The following is a 24,012-nucleotide window of genomic DNA, read 5'->3' on the forward strand; positions in this document are numbered from 1 at the left end:
TTTTTTAACACACAGGTTCTTCCCACGCCTAAGGTGAAGAACGGGTGAAGCTCTGATTTGCCTTCTCATAATAACACTGAACAACACCAAAAAAATCATCAGCAAAGGTCATGGGTCTGTTTTATGGAGTTTGATGTGATGATTGCAAAAATATGCTTAGTTTTGCTCTGTCACATAAAAGTTTTCGATGTAGAAGCATTTTTGTTATTACGTTATTTCTACATTTTCTATTTATTTATTTATTTATTTATTTTATTGGATTTGTATGCCGCCCCTCTCTGTAGACTCGGGGCGGCTAACAACAGTAATAAAAAAAAACAGCATGTAAATCCAATACTAAAACAACTAAAAAAACCTTATTGTAAAACCAAACATACATTCAGACATACCATGCATAAAATTGTAAAGGCATAGGGGGGAAGAATATCTCAGTTCCCCCATGCCTGGCTGCAGAGGTGGGTTTTAAGGAGCTTACGAAAGGCTAGGAGGGTAGGGGCAATTCTAATCTCCGGGGGGAGTTGGTTCCAGAGGGCCGGGGCCGCAACAGAGAAGGCTCTTCCCCTGGGCCCTGCCAAACGACATTGTTTAGTTGACGGGACCCGGAGAAGTCCCACTCTGTGGGACCTAACTGGTCGCTGGGATTGGTGCAGCAGAAGGCGGTCCCTGAGTACTTATGTGGTAAGTACTGTTTTCTTAGTGAATCCTCGGAGAGGGGTGACTTATAAATCAAATCAAATAAAATAAATAAATAAACATTTTTAAAATCAGAACAAAAAAATGATTCAGAAAAGTACAAGGTCAACTGCAATAATTACAAATATTTTTTTGTAGACCTGTGTAATTAGGATCCCAATGTTAAGTTGTGGAACACTTGTACGCCCATTTATTCCAATGGTGGTTATGATAGAACGGATGCAATTCTTGGTTGGATAAGGAGCAAGAGTCGAGGGTCCCTCTAGAGAGGCTCCAAACCCCCTCCCCAAAGCAACACTTACTGTAACAGCCCTTCCGCTGGGCCTCCTTTGAGCACATCTGATATGACAATTGAGGTTTCACCGCTCTGGAAGTGGGGGTTGTCTCTCCCACCGGATATTGCGATGCCAAACCCAAACCCAGGCGCCTGAAAAAGATCAGAAAGAAGGTTGACGTCCTCCATCCCACCGTTGTGACATCTCTTGAACCACAATCTCAGATGTTCTCCAACATCTCCTCTCCATGAGACTCCAAGCCCATCTTAGACCTTGTGGAAATCCTACATTTCCACGATGAGGCAACGCAGGACAAGAGCTTTGAATTACACCTGTTATGAGTGGGGTGTTGAAAGTTTTTGGACCATTCCAGCTACAATCATCATATTTTGAAGACCTGAAGGTGTCCCAAACAGGCGAGAATTGGAAGGCTTCCATCACTGGACAGCCAAACCATCAGCAGGGCCCAAGGGAACAGCCTCTTCGATGCAAATAAAATAACCAAGGGACATGGTTGGCTGGAAAAATTCTGGGAGCTGAAGTCCTTCCATCTTGAAGTAAACACCGAAGCACCTGCTGATTCAGGACGTGTGACCATTTCAGGTGGTTCATTCAAAGGCAAAATCCTGGGGACACGTCTGGTCAGAGGTTGTGGGTGTGAAAGTTGCTAGAATGAGATTCCAAGGGGCCTTGTCACATTCATAGAAACATAGAAGACTGACGGCAGAAAAAGACCTCATGGTCCATCTAGTCTGCCCTTGTACTATTTCCTGTATTTTATCTTACAATAGATCTATGTTTATCCCAGGCATGTTTCAATTCAGTGACTGTGGATTGACCAACCACGTCTGCTGGAAGTTTGTTCCAAGGATCTACTACTCTTTCAGTCAAATAATATTTTCTCATGTGGCTTCTGATCTTTCCCCCAACTAACCTCAGATTGTGTCTCCTTGTTCTTGTGTTCACTTTCCTATTAAAAACACTTCCCTCCTGAACCTTATTTAACCCTTTAACATATTTAAAGGGTTCAGAACTCCTAGTTGAATCTTCGAACTCTTTATACCTTGTAGGAAGTTCCAATCAGCCACAATCTCATTCTCTGTAGACCTCACCGAGGCCTCTTAATTTGGAAAGCAGATGCCCTTCCTAACAAGCTGGAGAGGTCATCTTGCTTTGACCAAAGCCAAAGTTTTAATCAAGAATTAGAGGAAGTGGAAATCTCCAGGACTCCTGTTTCCGTTGAGAAAACATGCCTCGCGTTGAAGGCTCAGAGACGCTGTTTTTTCCCAAGCAGGAATTAAGAGCATCTGGTGCAGCTTTTTATCTTCTGCACAACTCCAAAACCATCCCAGTTGGACTTCTGCTCCAGTTCCGCTTCGCATAACAGTGGCGGTTAGAAGACAGTAAACGGTTTTTTCCCCACATCCGTTCATCTCTGGATATTAATGCAGGTACAGTGATACCTTGTCTTACAAACTTAATTGGTTCCGGAATGAGGTTCTTAAGGTGAAAAGTTTGTAAGACAAAGCAATGTTTCCCATAGGAATCAATGGAAAAGCGTTTAATGCGCGCAAGCCCAAAATTCACCCTTTTTGTCAGCCGAAGCAACCGAAGCAAAAACACAGAGGTCCAGGTGTGGGGTTTTGAGGACTTCGGTGTTTTTGCGATGCTGCAATTTCACTGATGCTCCCTTCGCTGGGAAACCCCACCTCCGGACTTTCGTTGCCAGTGAAGTGCTCATTTTTGTGATGCTGGGATTCCCCTGCAGCATCGCAAAAACATGGAAGTCCGGAGGTGGGGTTTCCCATGGAGGGGAGCCTCAAGGGAATCCCAGCAGTGCAAAAACGGGCGCTTCCCTGGCAATGGAAGTCCAGAGGTGGTGCATCCCAGCAGCAGCGGTAGGTTTGTAAGGTGAAAATAGTTTGTAAGAAGAGGCAAAAAAATCTTAAACCCCGGGTTTGTATCTCGAAAAGTTTGTATGATGAGGCGTTTGTAAGACGAGGTATCACTGTACTTCTCAACTTACAACAATTTGTTTAGTGACTGTTCGAAGTTACAATGGCACAGAAAAGAGCGACATTATTGTTCCTGACTCGTATTTTTTGTGGAGTCCTGGGATCATGCGATCATCTTTTCTGATCTTCTGATAGCAATAGCCATATACCGCTTCCTAGCGCTTTTACAGCCCTCTCTAAGCGGTTTACAGCCTCTTGCCCCCCAACAATCTGGGTCCTCATTTGACCCACCTGGGAAGGATGGGAGGCTGAGTCAACCTGGAGTCGGTGGTGAGATTTGAACTGCTGAACTACAGCTAGCAGTTAGCTGAAATAGCCTGCAGGACTGCCCTCTAACCACTGTGCCATGTTATTAAACATAACCACTGCAGGGTCTGACTTAAAAATTACGCTACAAACTTTAACAACTGCAGCGGTTCGCTTAACAAACTGTGGCGAGAAAGGCTGTTAAAATGGTGCCAAAACTCACTTCAATGTCTCATTCATAACTATGGGCATTATGTTGAGGGCTCCGTGCATTTACAGAATTACAGTGTTCCCTCGATTTTCGCGGGTTCGAACTTCGCGAAAAGTCTATACCACGGTTTTTAAAAAATATTAATTAAAAAATACTTTGCGGGTTTTTTTCCTATACCATGGTTTTTCCCACCCGATGATGTCCTACGTCATCGCCAAACTTTTGACTGTCTTTAATTAAAAAATTTTTTTTAATAAACTTTAATAAATAAGCATGGTGAGTAATAATCTAAATGGTTGCTAAGGGAATGGGAAATTGCAATTTAGGGGTTTAAAGTGTTAAGGGAAGGCTGGTGATACTGTTCATCGCCAAAAATAGTGTATTTACTTCCGCATCTCTACTTCGCGGAAATTCGACTTTCGCGGGCGGTCTCGGAACACATCCCCCGCGAAAATCGAGGGAACACTGTATTATATTCCATCCTTTTAGCTTTGTAAAATGATCTTCCTCAAGATCCCCCCCCAAAAAAAGAGAGAGAGAGAAAGAAGGGAGTGGAAGAGAGTAAATAAGAAAGGGAGGTGCCCAGAATAAATTGTGCATATATTTTTTTTTTAGCCGCACGGAAATATAAAGAGATGAATGAACTCAGCTATCGGGGAAAGGCATCACTTGAGTCAACAATCTAGATTTCTAATGTTACAACAGTTTTATGGAGTAGCTCACAACGATGTAATCCAACTAGGCTGGTGTTTAACCACACTTAAAGTGCATGTTGTGTACACCTCACTGGGTAATGTCTAGTCATGTACAAACTGGTTCGGCTGCTGTGTAATTCTTGAGCAACTGAGCAATTTCTCTACTGGCTACTGCCTGGTTGGTCTTTTCAGATTTTCATATTAATCCTTTTTTTTAAAAAAAATCTATTTTGGATTTTGGGGGGATTTTACTGCAGGTAGTCCTCGATTTACAACCCTTTGTTTAGTGACTGTTTGAAGTTATGACATTGAAAAAAGTGACTCACGATTGTTTTTCACACTTATAACCCAGATTCACTTAACAACACTTTTCCTAATGTAAGAACTGCATTGATTTGCTTGTTAAAATGGGGCAAAAGTCACTTAAATGTCCCACTTTGCAACGTATCTTGGGTTCAATTGTGGTCGTAAGTCAAGAATTGCCTGTATACAACCTTTCAGGGATTTCTTCTGGGGCACCACAAAATCTCTTTGGGAGAAAGTCGAATGAAAAATCAAAATAAAACGAACGAGAAATACTCCAGGGCCGAGGACTATTTTTGGTGAATCGCTTGTCTTGCATTGAGCTGTACCACAAATCCCCATTTATTAAACCACACAATAAAGCACAATAAAATAAAAATAGGAGGCAATTCTTGGGGGTGGGGGTGAATCCCATCTAATTCCAAAAAAATTGGTCACGTAAATTATCCCACACTACTTACGGTGCCACCAATGTCGAACAAAGGAGCAAGGAATTTTGCTCTGGTTTTACCTTCTAAAAAGTCCTTATTTTTCTTGCCGTTTTCAAGAACAATTCTGACTTTTGTCACTGAAGAAACTCACCCTGTGTAGTGTGACCGTGTGTTGTTCCCATATGGCGGTTTCTTCCATTGTTGTGCTCTGATTAAAGGAACAAAAATTAGAATTAATTTCGCTAATTAAACTTTTGTAAAACTGTAACCCAAAGCATGCAAGCCTCTTTCAAAATGACTTTGGGTCCTTGCTTCAGAGCCCAGGTCAAACCCAGCGTGCCTTGTATGGCTTTTAAATTATGATCATGGTTCTTATTCAATCCTCTTTTTTTTAAAACTTAAAAAAGCTATTATGTATGGAATGCATGGCAGTTTTCATTTTCGTAAAACCAAAGTTTATAGTGAACCAGCGCAGTAAAACTCATATACTAAATGCTCTTAAAAGGCATGCAACTCCAAAGGTTAACCAAACATAGCAGAAATCAGACATTAGCCCCATGGGTTTTTTTAAAGTTCTTCCTATATGTAAAAACCATTGGACGCATAAAGATAGAAAGATAATTAAATAACCACATTAGAAGACTGGATTACAAAACTGACTGAGCTTGCAGAAATTGTGAAGCTGGTGTGTGTGCGTTTGTGCGTGTGAAGCTAGAAGCCTTATATAGATTGTTTGCTGAAAGAAAAAAAAACAATTGAATTTATGCTTTATGGATTTAAAAATTAAAAATGGTTGAAGAGAGAGACGAAAAAATAGCAAGTCAACTATTTGATAGAAAGAAGAGGGTATAATGCCATGTTTTATTTCTCTTTTTCCTTTTATCTTTTTCTTTATTCTTTTAAAAAATTGTTACACCTTTACTGCATTGAAAAACTCTAACAAAAATAGTATGTGTTTGTGTTCCAACTTTTCTCACAATCTTTTTTAAAGAATATACTGCAGAGAGAACTGGCTCCCTTTCTAACTCTGGAAAAGGAGTTTTGGAGCAAAAGAGGTACGTTTGTTTGGAAAGAACTTTCCGACACGGGATGCAAAAAATAGCAAATCCCTAATTATGGCAAACCTCTGTGGATGACCAGCCCCTGTTGACAAAGTAACAAACGACCTCAAGGGTCACTTTCAGAGGGTTATCAGTGCCAGATGCCACAGGTCAAGGCAAGATTGATCACAGCAACCTTTGCAAAAAGAAGTATTATTTTGCATCAAGTTGGGAAGAATTTCAGAGCCAATCATATTGAGAAAACCTTTCCACATGAGTGCACTGGTGTGCCTTTCGTCCCCTGTCCAATTGTCTTTCCTTTCTCTCACTTATCATATATATTTTCTTTCTTTCATATATCCTCTCCTCTAAGTTCACTTTTACCCTTATATATTTATTTATTTATTTATTTATTATTTAGATTTGTATGCCGCCCCTCTCCGCAGACTACATGTCTATTTTTCTTCCTATGTATTTGTGTATTGGACAAATGAATAAATAAATAAATAAATAAAATAAATAAATAAATCCTAATTTCCCACCCCAGCTAAATGATTTGCTTGCAAACTGGGTTTTCCAAGCCTCCGCTCCTAAAATCCGTGAAAAATAAAAAGCGTTGGAATCCGAGGGACCCAACTCAAGACGCGAAAGGCACTGAATCTTCACCCTGCATAAAATTACACTACTTCCATCTCAAATGTGTCTCACGTCATCTCAACGACCTAAAAGGAGCAACCAGATCCAGTTACCGTAAATTATAACGTCTGGTGCTTTTGGCTTGTTGTGCTTTTCCACTCATTGTTTTAGGAAGCGTCCCACTTGCCTGGTTGCTTTGTCGGAGGGAGGGGATGTAACCTGGCACGGATTTTCACTCCAGCCAGGGGCACGTGAGCTGCTGTGGCAGGAAAGTCACAGTGTTTAACTGACACTGCAGTTAATCTGCTCTGTGATGAACGCAGAACCCAACGGCCAAGGGATTAAAAAGGAAAAAAAAAAGGTTCCCATCCAGTTTTAATTTATTTTTTTCCCCCTTAAGTGAGACGGCAGCTGGATCAGAGGAACTCTTGCAATGTAAGGCTGCAAAAGTCGCTCCGATTTTAGAAAGGATAAAACCCAGGAGGCGCAGGAGGGAATGTGAAGGAGTCATTAAAAAAAAAAGAGGAGAGTTTTAAAACCTCTAAATCTTCCCTTCGTGAGAAGCGCCCCAGTCTTTAAGCCTGGCATCTTCCAGAGGTGACCTTGCCAAGGCTATTTGGTAAGGAGGAACAAAGAGAAGAGGGACGCAAAGAATACCCTGGATGGGTGGGAAAGACACAATTACCGGATTGTTCAAACTAAGCCTTGAGGGTGGGAGAATTCTGCCGTATTGATTTTTGTACTTTGGTGCCAACCAGGTGTGCGCCAGTGCTAGCATTCGTGGAGAAACTGTTCCTACATCATGCAATTTCTTTCTCCAGCCCAGAATTTGGCTCTGCCAATGGGCCAAAACACCACGTTCATTCTGGCAAGAGGTGAGATTCACATAATTTACCTGCCGATTCGCCCAGCACCAAAACACGCGTACCTTTCACACATACACTTTGCTCACTTGTGTGACTTGCTCGCACATGTGTGTAGCTTGAAAATGTGGATAAATGGGATGGCATAGCCTTGGGACGATCTGCAGGTCGCTACTACTGGTTTGCCCGAACCGGCTGATTCTGTGTTTTGTAGCGACCCAGGTTAGGAATGTGTGACTTCACGGTGCACGTAACAACCCTTGTCAACAAGCAAAGGTGACTAGAAAAAGAGACAAGAGGCAAATCTTTTCCCCAAACTGATTTTTATAAGAAAGATGCACCCAATATATTTCGATTTAATGCTTGCTGGTATCTCTAAATATCCAGAGGTGGTGCATAAGTCAAGATGTCTCTTCTAAAAAATCAAATATATTATTATTATTATTATTATTATTATTATTAATAATAATAATAATAATATTAATAATAATTTATTGGATTTGTATGCCGCCCCTCTCCGCAGACTCGGGGCGGCTAACAACAATAATAAACACAACATGTACAATCCAAGAATAAAAAACAACTAAAAAGCCCTATTATAAAACCAAACATACACACAAACATACCATGCATAACTTGTAATGGCCTAGGGGGAAGAGCTATCTCAACTCCCCCATGCCTGGCGGTATAAATGAGTCTTGAGTAGTTTACGAAAGACAGGGAGGGTGGGGGCAGTTCTAATCTCCGGGGGGAGTTGGTTCCAGAGGGCCGGGGCCACCACAGAGAAGGCTCTTCCCCTGGGGCCCGCCAGACGACATTGTTTAGTCGACGGGACCCGGAGAAGGCCAACTCTGTGGGACCTTATCGGTCGCTGGGATTCGTGCGGTAGCAGGCAGTTCCGGAGGTAATCTGGTCCATTGCCATGTAGGGCTTTAAAGGTCATGACCAACACTTTGAATTGTGACCGGAAACTGATCGGCAGCCAATGCAAGCCAGATTTCTTTCAAGGAAAGTCCTTCCTATTCCCTTTGCCTATTTCCAATATCTAGCAAACCTCAGTTAGCATTCAGTTCAAGGTGTGCAGGGCATTCCTATTTTAAAAAGCTTTTAATTAGGAAACAAAAACATTGATGAGTTACCGGCGTTTGCTCTAAAAACAACTATTCTACTTGCCATATTGGGTGCCCCCATTCTGCCAGTTTAAAAATGCCAGTCTTGGCACCAGGAAATACTAGTTCATGCACCATTGGGGGGGGAAAGAAACACTGATTTATTCCAATTCTGTCAGGAGGCCTGCAGAAATTTATTTGTTTGTTTGTGTTGCATCCAGTTCTTAACTGCCCACCTCCCAAGGAGAGAGGTGCCCAAGGAGAAGGTTTAACCCATAATACGAAATATTTAAATCCGAATAATTTAAGATTAAAAGTTATAACACCTTATACATTCCATTTGTTTAACCCATAAAATTAAATATTTAAATCCGAATAATTTAAGATTAAAAGTTATTAAGACGTTATACATTCCATTTGTTTTAGGATTGCAAAAAGGAAAAAAAAAATATTATCAATTGTATTTCTGTTTCATTGGAACGGCCTGGACAAAATCTTAGGCAGCCAGAAGGAAAACAACGCTTGCAAAACTTTGGGAACGAGTTCAAATATTCTGTAAACAAACCCCTGCATTGTTTGAAAGATCACTGGGAAAACACACACACACACACACACACACACACACACACCAACAAATTAAGCGAGACAGAAGGATTAAGCTGAAAAGGCAAGGCTGTGTTTTGGGGGATTCTTGAGAAAAGATTGACACGAAGCAGCGGCCCAGGGAAAAGGAAAAACGACCATCAAATTTAAGGGGCTCCTTGGATCCAAAGACAGATATTCTCCCTATTTTTGCTGGAAATTTTCAGCAAGGGGATTTTTTTTTGTGCTTCCGGAGGACGAAAGAGGCCCGAAGCGACCGATGTTCACAATGAACAGGATGTTGCTGTTGTATTGTGAACTTTGAAAAGAGCGCAGGGCAGTTTTGTATTAACAAAGGCTTATCTCCCAGACCCAAACAGGAGGGGATTCTTTTTCCTCAATCTTTACTGACCATGGAGGTCGAGGTGGGGGGTGAGAGAAAAGAAAGAAACCCACAAAGACGTAGAAATAAAACTTTTATGAGTTCATGGAGATTTTTAGGAGGCCTCAGTTTGCATGGAGAAGTTTGTTTTGACCCGAATTGTGTCAATCGATGGAGCAGAAAGTAGAAATCATGTGGGTAAATAAACAGGTGGTTGGCAATCAAGCCATATAGAGGCAGTGATGGATTCTGGCAAAAATGCAAATTTTACTCCGAAGAAGGAGGAGGAGGAGGAGGAGGAGGAGGAGGAGGAGGAAGAAGAAGAAGAAGAAGAAGAAGAAGAAGAAGAAGAAGAAGAAGAAGAAGAAGAAGAAGAAGAAGAAGAAGAAGAAGAAGAAGAAAAGACTTTGAAATGATGAGGAGAAGGAGAATGCCAATGAGGCTAAATATTGTCCTTAGGATATAGTGCTACTACCACTTTATAAGGCCTTGGTCAGGCGACACTTGGAATCCTGCATCCAGTTTTAGTCATCGTGATGCAAAAAAGATGTTGAGACTCTAGAAAGAGTGCAGAGAAGAGCCACAAAGAGGATGAGGGGACTGGAGGCTAAAACATAGGAAGAACGGTTGCAGGAACTGGGCACGGCTGGTTTAATGAAAAGAAGGACCAGGGGAGACAGGATAGCGGTCTTCCAATATCTCAGGGGTTGCCACAAAGAAGAAGGAGTCAAACTATCCTCCAAAGCACCTGAGGATAGAACAAGAAGCAATGGGTGGAAACTAAACAAGGAGAGAAGTAACTTAGAACTAAGGAGAAATTTCCGGACAGTTAGAACAATTAATCAGTGGAACGACCTGCCTTCAGAAGTTGTGAATGCTCCAACACTGGAAGTTTTTAAGAAGATGTTGGATAACTATTTGTCTGAAGTGGTGTGGAGTCTCCTGCCAAAGCAGGGGGTTGGACTAGAAGACCTCCAAGGTCCCTTCCAAATCTGTGGTTGTTATTATTATTAATACAACTGCAGATGTTCAACAGAAGCCTGGATTATTTCAACCAGATCTCCAAAACTGTAGCCTTCTAGATAGGGGAGGACTTTCCCCCTTCTTTGTGTGTCCATCTTTCTCTGCCCTTGGATTAAAGTCCCTGCTTTCCTTAGTCTTCTCCTCCATGGGACCAAAATTCATCCCTGCTTCTCACGAATCTGGACCGGCCATCCTGCTCCTTTTGTGGGGCGAAGGCAACCTGATGCTTCTTCTGGATTCCTCAGATAGCTTCTAAGGCCTCTCTACACTTGGGGTCCCATTATGGAATCCCACCAGCTGTCTTTGCAGCTCAGCTTGGTCTTCTTGGATCTCGCAGCTGTGGTCTGCAGCTGTTGACCCTTGCACCCTCCAAAACAGTTTTGGGAGTCTCAGCCTGAAGCACAACCCAACCCATTTCTTTCCATTCGTGTAAGTTTGCGGAGCCTTTACACAACTCAAGAGAACCAACGCCAAAGTCCACATTTTGGGGGGAAGGGGTAAAATTGAAGGAAGAATAAACCTGCTGGCCGGAGGGGAGCGAAATGAAACTCCTTGCTTTATCTAACAACAGGAAGAGGTGTGACACGTAGGAGCATTAGCTGTGCAACTATTCAGGGCAGGGCATCTGGGTGTGCATCACACTAGGAACACGGGGGCAGCCAAACTATCCTCTAAATAAACATCAGAAAAGCTCCCTCTATCTCCCCAAGAAGAGCTGCCCTGGTATTTTGCAAGGCAGCAGGGGGCTCCAGACCTCCCCTGGGGTGTTCAGACCAAGATCAAAACGCAGCCAAATTAGAAATGATGTCCACACATCAAGGCAGCCTTGGACTGCGACCAGCAAATCTGGAAGGATGCAGCTCTAATCTTTATTTTCTTGCATTGGGCCAGAGTTCCTGCTTACACCAGAGGAATCTCGCGGGCCAAACCCTTTCTGAGATCTCTTCCATTCACTTGCTCACACCCGAAAGAGTTATGCCGAAACTTATCCCACCCACAAGCAACCTTTGGCCATGTGTAATGCACCAATCGTTCCATAAGGACCTAGCTTGTTTATGCTCTTCAAACTCCAGGTGACAATTCCAGATGTGGAGCTACTTAACATCAGCAAAATGTAGGAACATCCCACTCCCCAAAACTGCTAATCTCACAATCCCCTGACGTGCAACACATTGGTAGAAGGCGGACAATGGATTCTTTAAGAACGGAGGCAACCTAAAATCTGGGTCCATTTATGATGGCTACTCGGAACTGTATCCATGTACAAAACATTTTGGACCTTGGCTATGGTCTATCCCAGTGATGGCGAACCTATGGCACGGGGGCCACAGGTGGTACGCAGAGCCATATCTGCTGGCACGAAAGCCGTAGCCCTAGCTCAGCTCCAATGTGCATGTGTGTGATGGACAGCTGATTTTTGGCCCACACAGAGGCTCTGAGAGGGCGTTTTTGGCTTCCAGAGAGCCTCCAGAGGGATGGAGGAGGGTGTATTTACGCTCCCATGGCTCCAGGGAAGCATTTTTTATATATATTGGGATTGTTTTATGAATGTTATTAACTTAAAATTGTAATTGGATTGGTGGGTATTGGATTTGTCACTATGTACTGTTTTTGCCATTGTTGTGAGCCGCCCCGAGTCTGCGGAGAGGGGCGGCATATAAATCCAATAAATCTAATCTAATCTAATTTGGAGTCTGGAGAGGGCAAAACATGAGCCTACTGGGTCCACCAGAAGTTGAGAAACAGGCCATTTCCGGCCTCCAGGAGGGAGGGGAAGCTGTCTTCACCCACCCCAGGCATTGAAATATGGGTGTTTGCACTCACACATACGTGATAGCATGTGCTCTTTTGGCACCCAAGGGAAAAATGGTTCACCATCACTGATGGTCTATCCCATCAGAACAGGTTCCACAGTCAACCATGGAAGTCCCAGTGCTTCAGAGGAGAACTAAACCTCCATTCCAAGTCAATGGTGGGACATGAAATCCCACCATGGTTCCATGGAAAGAAGCAGCAGCAACATGCTCGGGTAAGACACATCTGTCTTCCCAAAAGTCAGAGATAAAGAACTGACTTCTATTTATGTTACACAACCATAAATTCCAGTCTGTTAAAGGACAGAGTAAAGGAGAATGTGTATTTAAACAATAGCTATCTTTAAACCTCAGTTTACCGCATAATAGCAAGGAAAGCCATCTTCTCTGTACACATTGGAGCAAACCATTCATTTGCTTGGAATGCGTAAAGTACAGTGATACCTTGTCTTACAAACTTAATTGGTTCCGGGACGAGGTTCTTAAGGTGAAAAGTTTGTAAGACAAAACAGTGTTTCCCATAGGAATCAATGGAAAAGCGATGAATGCGTGCAAGCCCAAAACTCACGCCTTTTCCAAGCCGAAGCGCCCGTTTTGCACTGCTGGGATTTCCCTGAGGTTCCCCTCCATAGGAAACCCCACCTCCGGACTTCTGTGTTTTTGCGATGCTGCAGGGGTATCCCAGCATCACAAAAACGAGTGCTTCGCTGGCAACGGGAAGTCCGGAGGTGGGGTTTCCCATGGAGGGGAGCCTCAGGGGAATCCCAGCAGCGCAAAAACAGGTGCTTCGCTGGCAACGGAAGTCCAGAAGTGGGGCATCCCAGCGGCAGCGATAGGTTTGTAAGGTGAAAATAGTTTGTAAGAAGAGGCAAAAAAATCTTAAACCCCGGGTTTGTATCTCGAAAAGTTTGTATGACGAGGCGTTTGTAAGACGAGGTATCACTGTATTTCGTTGGAACCTCCAACCCAACGTCAGAGTACTGGACTTATCGAGAGAGGGACTTGTCTTCAGAGGTTCTGGAGGCTCCAACTCTGGAAGGAGATTGGACGGCTATTTGCCTGGAATGGTATACAGCAGTGTTTCCCAACCTTGGCGACTTGAAGATATTTGGACTTCAACTCCCAGAATTCTGGAAGTTGAAGTCCAAATATCTTCAAGTTGCCAAGGTTGGGAAACACTGGACTAGAAGATCTCCAAGGTCCCTTCCAACTCTTCTATTATCAGGCCACTGGTCAGGTGGGTTGAGCATTACACAAACTGTCATTTTCTCAAAACTCAGGAAAAGTTAGAAATTGCAAAAAAAAAAGGGTGTTAAACCCTGAAGGCCTTCCAATACTTTATCACTGTACAGGTTGAAACGAACAAACTGACCCAGTGCAATCTCTTTAAATTATGGTTCGTTTAAGGAATGTACAAATTTATCTCAGTGCTAAATGAAGACGGATCGTTTTCTAGTGCTGAGCGGTGATCATCTACAAAAATCTAAGGACACCTCCTTCTCCTCCCCCTCTGCATAAGATATAATAAATATTACACTCTTACAAACTGCCCTGCATGCCATCCATCAGTCCCCGGACAGATGGGCAGGGAACAGGGAGTGCTCCACCCTGGCCAAAGGATGGTGGAACTCAGCCAATGAAATGGGGGTGTGGGGGGGGCACCCTTAGGAATCTGAGATGGGAAAGTCGTGCTCCGTGCCCAAGTAAAGGGGAATAAAAAAACATATTGGCAATCTGGAACTGTTCTTTTTATAGCAAAGTTGCTCTCCTGTCAACCCCCAGCCACAGGATTTTTGAACTCATATTAGAAACATAGAAACATAGAAGTCTGACGGCAGAAAAAGACCTCATGGTCCATCTAGTCTGCCCTTATACTATTTCCTGTATTTTATCTTACAATGGATATATGTTTATCCCAGGCATGTTTAAATTCAGTTACTGTGGATTTACCAACCACGTCTGCTGGGAGTTTGTTCCAAGGATCTACTACTCTTTCAGTGAAATAATATTTTCTCACGTTGCTTCTGATCTTTCCCCCAACTAACCTCAGATTGTGCCCCCTTGTTCTTGTGTTCACTTTCCTATTAAAAACACTTCCCTCCTGGACCTTATTTAAGCCTTTGACATATTTAAATGTTTCGATCATGTCCCCCCTTTTCCTTCTGTCCTCCAGACTATACAGATTGAGTTCATGAAGTCTTTCCTGATACGTTTGATGCTTAAGACCTTCCACCATTCTTGTAGCCCGTCTTTGGACCCGTTCAGTTTTGTCAATATCTTTTTGTAGGCGAGGTCTCCAGATCTGAACACAGTATTATTCCAAATGGGGTCTCACCAGCGCTCTATATAAGGGGATCAGAATCTCCCTCTTCCTGCTTGTTATACCTCTAGCTATGCAGCCAAGCATCCTATGCAGCCAAGAGAAGAGAAAGGAATGGAGGAGGTAGAGGAAGGCGTGAAGAAAAGGAGGAAGGATGGAAGAGTGAACAGAAGGAATAAAAAAGGAAGGAGTGAAGATAAGAAAATGGCTTTCTTTGGTTAATAAAGCACTGATAATATTTTATTGATGGGGGGGGGGGACATCTTGACCAAGGCTGAGGTTTTTCAGCCTTCACACCACTTTGGGACGGACATCCCACCAAGCCAAAATGTGATCGTCCCGAAAGACAAGCCGGAAACCTTTTCCTGCATTATTAAAAAAAACCAACGACATCCCTCGCATTTCGACAACGTGCACACTGGAAGGAGCTTGGCAGTGCTGGCCCTTAATGGAGGGTTTGAACCTCCACAAAGATTGTGTAGGCAGAAAATTTGGCAACGCGCATTTTCAGGACTAAGGAAGAAATGTACACCGACAGCCCAGTCTCGCAGCTTAATGATAGCCTGGATGGTACAAACCCAAACCACTCTAGACTAAATTACAGCCTCCAGTGTTTACGTTTGCAAACAAGAGGGGGGGGGGAAGAGAAGAGAACTTATATTTAGAAGATGGAGGCCTCCTTCTTCATTGCTAGCGTTGCTTTGATCTATTCTTGGGGGGGGGAGGGTCTCGGTTTAAACTAAGGGTGTCCAATCTTGGCAATTTTAAAGACTTATGGACTCTTAGTGAAGTTGTGTTGAGATCCGTTAAGTCTTAAAAGTTGCCAAAGTTAGACTCCCTTGGTTTAAACAATCAAATCCACGACTGACCTCTCCAGGTTCCTAAGAGGTCAGTAAGGGGCGTACATAAGTGCACTGCTGTGCCTTTCGTCCCCTGTCCAATTGTCTTTCCTTTATCTCATATACAGTATCATATATATTTTCTTCCTTTTATATACAGTATCTTAGAAACATAGAAACACAGAAGACTGACGGCAGAAAAAGACCTCCTGGTCCATCTAGTCTGCCCTTATACTATTTCCTGTATTTCATCTTAGGATGGATCTATGTTTATCCCAGGCATGTTTAAATTCAGTTACTGTGGATTTACCAACCACGTCTGCTGGAAGTTTGTTCCAAGGATCTACTACTCTTTCAGTAAAATAATATTTTCTCATGTTGCCTTTGATCTTTCCCCCAACTAACTTCAGATTGTGCCCCCTTGTTCTTGTGTTCACTTTCCTATTAAAAACACTTCCCTCCTGGACCTTATTTAACTCTTGAACATATTTAAATGTTTCGATCATGTCCCCCCTTTTCCTTCTGTCCTCCAGACTATACAGATTGAGTTCATTAAGTCTTTCCTGATACGTTTTATGCTTAAGACCTTCCACCATTCTTGTAGCCCGTCTTTAGACCCGTTCAATTTTGTCAATATCTTTTTGTAGGTGAGGTCTCCAGAACTGAGCACAGTATTATTCCAAATGTGGTCTCACCAGCGCTTCTCCTCTATTTTTACATATTATCTTTATATATATTACTTCATGTCTATTCTCTTCCATATGTATTGTGTATTGGACAAATGAATAAATAAAAATAAAATAAATAAAATGAGGTCCAAGATTATTGGGGGCAATTGGCTGATTCTGCAAACCGCTTAGAGAGGGCTATAAAGGCTCTGTGAAGATTGCTGTTCGGCCTTTTCCAAACGGAGGCTCTCAATTCTCGGAGTTGTGAGAAGACCCAGCTGTAAAACTAAAAGCAGAGATGCCAGAGGTTCACGGCTGACTACGTTAAGCCTGGATTTTGACTTGATAAGTGGTACCAGGAGCACCCAACTGCTTTGGACAGCCAGCGGTTGAGCTCGGATTTCATGCATTCCAGTTTAAGCAACATTATTGGCCTAATGAGCAAGCACTTAAGTTTAGGCAACGGAGCTGAACGGATTAATCCTGCAAAGGGATCCGTAATGGCAGGTTGGACACAACCCACAAAGGCTGAACATGGTAGGCTACATGCCACCCTTTTTAGCAGCTCCCAAGGAGTGCCACATGCAACCAGATTTTCCTGCGTTCGCTGGGCATTTTGTTGCAGAAAGAAAGAAAGAAAGGAAGGAAGGAAGGAAGGAAGGAAGGAAGGAAGATAGATGGAGAGAGAGAGGGGGAGAGAGAGGGGGGAGAGAGAGAGAGAGAAGAGAGAGAGAGAGAGAAGAGAGAGACCATAATGTGAGAAAGAGATAGATAGATAGATAGATAGATAGATAGATAGATAGATAGACAGACACACAGATAGATAGATAGATAGATAGATAGATGGAGAGAGAGAGAGAGAAGAGAGAGAGAGAGAGAAGAGAGAGACCATAATGTGAGAAAGAGATAGATAGATAGATAGATAGATAGATAGATAGATAGATAGATAGATAGATAGATAGATAGATTTATTAATTAATTAATTAATTAGATTTGTATGCCGCCCCTCTCCGTAGACTCGGGGCGGCTCACAACAATAACAAGAACAATGTAAGAACAAATCTAATTATTTAAAAAACGCTAAAAAACCCATTATTAAAAGCAAGCATACACACAAACATACCATGTATAAACTGTATAGGCCCGGGGGAGATGTCTCAGTTCCCCCATGCCTGATGGCAGAGATGGGTCTTAAGAGCTTTACGAAAGGCAAGGAGGGTGGGGGCAATTCTAATCTCCGGGGGGGAGCTGGTTTCAAAGGGTCGGGGCCGCCACAGAGAAGGCTCTTCTCCTGGGTCCCGCCAAACGACATTGTTTAGTCGACGGGACCTGGAGAAGGCCAACTCTGTGGGACCTAACCGGTCGCTGGGATTCGTGCGGCAGGAGGCGGTCCCGGAGGTATTCTGGTCCGATGCCATGAAGGGCTTTATAGGTCATAACCAACACTTTGAATTGTGACCGGAAACTGATCGGCAACCAATGCAGACTGCGGAGTGTTGGTGTGACATGGGCATATTTAGAGAAGCCCATGATTGCTCTCGCAGCTGCATTCTGCACGATCTGAAGTTTCCGAACACTTTTCAAAGGATGCACTTTTAACGATGCAACTGGGTTATTTCAACACCCAAAAAAGCTTCGCTTGCATTTCCAAGCCAGCTTCAGGCAACGCTGAAGAGGAATCCTCAACAAGCTTTCAGTTTTCAGTGTCGGTTGCATGCAGGTTTTTTCTGATACTCGATATTCTCCCAAGAAGAAAAGGAATGATGGATGGAAGCTGACCAAGGAGAGATTCAACGTGGAAACAAGGAACAATCAACGCACGGAACGGAAGTTGCCTTCGGAAGTGGTGGGAGAGTCACCGCTCGAAGCTTTCGAGAAGAGGCCGGACTGTCGGAAATGGCGCAGGGCAGCGATGGCCTGTGTGCCAAAAGAGGGTGTGTGTACGTGCTAGCATGGGTGCATGTGACCACACCCCTTGCCCCCCTCCCACACACACACAAACATGCGCACCCCTGCACTGCCCCTGCGCACAATCCCCCTCTTCCCCACACATGCAAACAGGCCTCACTGAACCCTGGGACAGTGGAGGGAAGTGTTTTTAATAGGAAAGTGAACACAAGAACAAGGGGACACAATCTGAAGTTAGTTGGGGGGAAGATCAAAAGCAACGTGAGAAAATATTATTTGACTGAAAGAGGAGTAGATGCTTGGAACAAACTTCCAGCAGACGTGGTTGGTCAATCCACAGTAACTGAATTTAAACATGCCTGGGATAAACATAGATCCACTGTAAGATAAAATACAGGAAATAGTATAAGGGCAGACTAGATGGACCAGGAGGTCTTTTTCTGCCGTCAGTCTTCTATGTTTCTAAAAACGGGCAAACTGGAAGTTTGGAAAACACACTTCTGGTTTTCCCGTTGTGCTGAATCCAGAAGATTACGGGAAGCCTCCTGAAGTCCCGGAGTGTGATAAACAGCACAACGGGCAAACCAGAAGTCCGTTTTCCCGAACTTCCAGTTTGCCCATTGGGCAGATTGTTTTTGGCCAATTGGCCAATGGACCCACAAGTGTCCCCAGTTATCGCCTGTAAGATGGCAGGTCAGGCAGGGCACTCGGCCATTTAAACCTGGGCCCCAAACCCACCAAGTTTAATTTAATTGATTTCTATGGCGCTCGATCCCAGTGGGACTCAGGGCGGCTTAAAGGCATAAATAGTACATGCAATAAACAAGTCAAATAATTAGTAATAAGAACATTTTAAAAAGCCATAATAAACCAAAAAAGAATTAACTAATCAAATCCACAACTATACATCCCCCTCGCAAGAAAGCTGCCTTCAGAGAAATGAAATCTTCCTTTTGCACTCAAAAGGGACACAATCAATCTGAAGTTAGTTGGGGGAAAGATCAAAAGCAACATGAGAAAATATTATTTGACTGAAAGAGTAGTCAATGCTTGGAACAAACTTCCAGCCGACGTGGTTGGTAAATCCACAGTCACTGAATTGAAACACACTTGGGATAAACATAGATCCGTGCTAAGATAAAACACAGGAAATAGTATCAGGGCAGACTAGATGGGCCAGGAGGTCTTTTTCTGCCGTCAGTCTTCTATGTTTCTATCTTTCTAAAAGTTCCGTTCTTGGAGATGTGTTTCTGTGGCTTTTTTCTCCCCCCTTCTGTTTGGCAGCAACGCCAAAGTGATTTGCCACCGTTTCCTTCTGGAATGTTTTGAAAGGTTGAAATCTAGCCTGCAGCCGAATTTCTAAGTAAAGCCACCGACTGACCTTCAGATGCGCGGAGAAATATCCAGAATATCCTGAACACAGCAAGCAAACCTCTGTGTGTGAGTGAGTGAGTTTGTGTGTTAAATGCAGCCTTTCAAGATGAAGCCCCCTCCCCTCACAGGAAAGCCTTTCTGGGGATTGGGGGGAAGAGACCCAAAATTGGAGACTTCCGCTTTTGAATTCATCTCATCACTCCTGGTGGCCTAGCAGTTCTAGGTGGTCCTTGGATTGTGACGGTCCATTTCGATGTCACAACAGCGGCGGGGAAAAAGTGGCTTATGGCCGTTTTTCCACACCTGAGGACCTTTGCACATCTCCGTGGTCACGTGGATCGAAATTCAGACACTGGGCATCCGACTCATATTTCGGACATCTGCACCGTCGCAGGGCCACACGATCCTCTTCTGGCCAGATTCACTTAACAACTGTGGCCAGAAGAGCGGTGACAACGGAGCCAAACCCGCCTCATGGCTGTGTGGCTTAGCAACAGAGAACTTTGGGTGGGCTCCATTCTGGCCGTAACCCAAGGATTAGCTCTCTGTTGTGGGTTATGCTGGTCAGAGGTAAATTTGGCCTCACTACTAATAATCTCATTTTGGGGAGGATGGAGGAAGGGAAACCTGGTTTGTTTATTTGCTCCTCAAACAAACAAACCTTGTCCAAAGTTGGCTTCCCCGATTCCAAGGTTACTCTGCGATCCAGAAGAGCAAATGGTTGGAATCATTTCTCATTCCAGAAGATTAGATTAGATTTATTGGATTTATATGCCGCCCCTGTCCGCAGACTCGGGGCGGCTCACAACAATAGTAAAAACAGTACATAGTGACAAAATCCAATGCCCACCAATCCAATTACAATTTTAAGTTAAGAAATTCATAAAACAATCCCAATATATATAAAAAACAAGCACACAATCAATCAAACGGCAAAACAACATGGGCAAAGGGGAGATGTTTTAGTTCCCCCATGCCTGACGGCAGAGGTGGGTTTTAAGGAGTTTACGAAAGGCAGGGAGGGTGGGGGCAATCCTAATCTCAGGGGGGAGCTGGTTCCAGAGGGTCGGAGCCACCACAGAGAAGGCTCTTCCCCTGGGTCCCGCCAGACAACATTGTTTAGTCAACGGGACCCGGAGAAGGCCGACTCTGTGGGACCTCACCGGTCACTGGGATTCGTGCAGCAGAAGGCAGTCTCGGAGATATTCTGGTCCGGTGCTGATTATTATTATTATTATTATTATTATTATTATTATTATTATTATTATTATTATTTTGGGAGGGGGGGAGTGCATTTCCTTTTCCTCTGACCCTTTGCCCCTATATTTCCCCCCCTCTTTAACTCCCCCCCCCCGCCAGTTTTCAGGCTCCTAATGTGGAATCCAGGCTGAGTAACTTCCTCCATTATGCAGAGTTCAACCAGGAGAATTCTGCTGAGCTTCGTAGTCCTTCTGACAAGGGCAAAAAAAACCCCAACCGAATTCACAGCTCTGGGGAGGGGGGGGAAAAAGCCAGTAATCCAGAAGTCGCACAAATTTAATCTCTCAGTTGTCCTCTGGTCACACGGTCGGGATATAAACCCCTTAGAAACCTCTCCCATCAGCTGTTTTGATGGTGAATGGCAAAACCCAGGCTCTGAAAAGGGTTCCCTTTGCCCGGTGATAAATATTGCACACCACACATGGGAGGGGGGGGGGAGAAGGGAAATAAATAAAATCAGTTTGTGGATGCCAAGCTGCCTGGCATTTATTTGCTGCAAAGGTGGGTTTACAATTTTGCAGCTTTCGCGTGCAAGGTTTTCAACGCATCGCTCCTGCACCATTATTTTAAAGTTGTGAAATTAAACTTGGAGAGAATCAATCTGCCGCATGAATCCCAGCGACCAATTAGGTCCCGCAGAGTGGGTCTTCTCCGGGTCCCGTCAACCAAACAATGTCGCTTGGTGGGACCCAGAGGAAGAGCCTTCTCTGTGGCGGCCCCAGCCCTCTGGAACCAACTCCCCCCAGAGATTAGAATTGCCCCCACCCTCCTTGCCTTTCGAAAGCTGCTTAAAACCCACCTCTTCCGCCAGGCATGGGGGAATTGAGATACACTTCCCCCTAGGCCTTTACAATTTTATGCATGGTATGTCTGTACGTATGATTGGTTTTTATATAATGGGTTTTTAACTGTTTTTAGTATTGGATTTTGTTATATAATGTTTTATTGCTGTTGTTAGCCGCCCCGAGTCTGCGGAGAGGGGCGGCATACAAATCCAATAAATAATAATAATAATAATAATAATAATAATAATAATAATCTGGAATTAAGGAGTAAACGTCCTAACAGGGAGGACAAGTAACCAGTGGTGTATCTCTTCTTAAAAACTTCCAATGTTGGAGCCCCGGACAACTTCTAGTGGCAAGCCGTTCCACTGGTTAATTGTCCTCACTGCTAGGAGGTTTTTTCTTCACTCCAGGTTGCTTCCCCCCTTGATTAGTCTCCATCCATTGTTTGTTGTCCTGCCTTCTGTGCTTTGGAAAATAAGATGACCCCCCCTCCTCTTTGTGGCCACTCTATAGTTCTGGTCATTCTTTATTTTAGTGCCCTATCAGTCTCTTTTTTCCTTGTGGTGTTTTTTAGAGTGGGGGGGGGGGGAGAAAACCCCCCAGTCCTCTCTAAACCATGCAGCAAAAGAAACATAGAAACATAGAAGACTGACGGCAGAAAAAGACCTCATGGTCCATCTAGTCTGCCCTTATACTATTTCCTGTATTTTATCTTAGGATGGATATATGTTTATCCCAGGGACGTTTAAATTCAGTGACTGTGGATTTACCAACCACGTCTGCTGGAAGTTTGTTGCAAGGATCTACTACTCTTTCAGTCAAATAATATTTTCTCACGTTGCTTTTGATCTTTCCCCCAACTAACTTCAGATTGTGCCCCCTTGTTCTTGTGTTCACTTTCCTATCAAAAACACTTCCCTCCTGGACCTTATTTAACCCTTTAACATATTTAAATGTTTCGATCATGTCCCCCTTTTCCTTCTGTCCTCCAGACTATACAGATTGAGTTCATGAAGTCTTTCCTGATACGTTTTATGCTTAAGACCTTCCACCATTCTTGTAGCCCGTCTTTGGACCCGTTCAATTTTGTCAATCTCTTTTTGTAGGTGAGGTCTCCAGAACTGAATACTGTACAGTATTATTCCAAATGTGGTCTCACCAGCGCTCTATATAAGGGGATCACAATCTCCCTCTTCCTGCTTGTTATACCTCTAGCTATGCAGCCAAGCATCCTACTCGCTTTCCCTACCGCCTGACTGCACTAAGCTTTTGCAAAATAAAATAAATAAATAAATAAATAAATAGCCCTCCAACGGATGCTCCTGCCTGCTGGTTGCACGTACGTCAGAGCTGTATAATTGCCATGAAATGCTCCCTTCTTCTTCGGGAGCTAACTAGGCAGAGAGACGGTTATTGCTTTCTCTCTCTCCAGGGAGTAATCTGGAAACCTCATATATTATGCCTGTTTGACGTGCTGTGGAGGGAAAGAAGGAAAGAAAGGAAAGAAAGGGGAAAAAAACCCACCACAGGCATAAATAGAAGCTTTTCTCCCAAAATGAATAACGGCCCAGGAGTAGATGCTGGGGCAAATGTGATCCGGATTAGGGATGCTTATATTTTCAGAGAGTGTGAATTAATAAGGGTATTTATTTCACAGAAGAGGGAAAAATCAAAACGTGGCACAGTTGACCAGAAAGAGGGGAGCGGATTTCCATCATCGTGGGTCGAGTAATCTTGCAGAGGTTATTTTTTTAAACGCAGAACGAGAATTGGAAAATACTCTTGAGGTCATCAAGACCAACCCTCTCCAAAAATTATTATTATTATTATTATTATTATTATTATTATTATTAATTGGATTTGTATGCCGCCCCTCTCCGCAGACTCGGGGCGGCTAACAACAGTGGTAAAACAACATGAACAATCCAATTAATAAAAACAACTAAAAAACCCTTATCATAAAAAAAACCAAACATACCATGCATAACTTGTAGTAGCCTAGGGGGGAGGAATATCTCAACTCCCCCATGCCTGGCGGCATAAGTGAGTCTTGAGTAGTTTACGAAAGACAGGGAGGGTGGGGGCCGTTCTAATCTCTGGGGGGAGTTGGTTCCAGAGGGCCAGGGCCACCACAGAGAAGGCTCTTCCCCTGGGGCCCGCCAAACGACATTGTTTGGTCGACGGGACCCGGAGAATGCCAACTCTGTGGGACCTTATCAGCCGCTGTGATTTGTGCGGTAGAAGGCGGTTCCGGATGTATTCTGGCCCAATGCCATATAGGGCTTTAAAGGTCATTAGCAACCCTTTGAATTGTGACCGGAAACCGATTGGCAGCCAGTGCAGGCCATGGAGTGTTGCAGAAACGTGGGCGAATCTAGGAAGCCCCACGATGGCTCTCGCAGCTGCATTCTGCACGATCTGAAGTTTCCGAACACTTTTCAAAGGTAGCCCCATGTAGAGAGCGTTACAGTAGTCGAACCTCGAGGTGATGAGGGCATGAGTGATTATGAGCAGTGAGTCCCGGTCCAAATAGGGCC

The 24,012-nt window shown here is 43.7% G+C and overlaps 2 protein-coding genes across 2 annotated transcripts in view; one reads left to right on the forward strand and one right to left on the reverse strand.

Moving 5' to 3' along the window:
• MTMR10 (myotubularin related protein 10) overlaps nt 1–24,012 on the forward strand; it is a 780,230-nt gene that overhangs the window by 299,257 nt on the left and 456,961 nt on the right. The gene's annotated exons all lie outside the window — the stretch shown is intronic.
• The window catches only part of TJP1 (tight junction protein 1), a 101,262-nt gene that overhangs the window by 54,163 nt on the left and 23,087 nt on the right, over nt 1–24,012 (reverse strand). Inside the window, 2 exon segments of the mRNA XM_070763177.1 lie at nt 996–1,120; nt 5,021–5,077. Of these exon segments, the coding sequence (XP_070619278.1) occupies nt 996–1,120; nt 5,021–5,077 (182 nt within the window).

Source organism: Erythrolamprus reginae, chromosome 10, assembly GCF_031021105.1.
Source record: "Erythrolamprus reginae isolate rEryReg1 chromosome 10, rEryReg1.hap1, whole genome shotgun sequence".
Taxonomy (NCBI): Eukaryota; Metazoa; Chordata; class Lepidosauria; order Squamata; family Dipsadidae; genus Erythrolamprus; species Erythrolamprus reginae.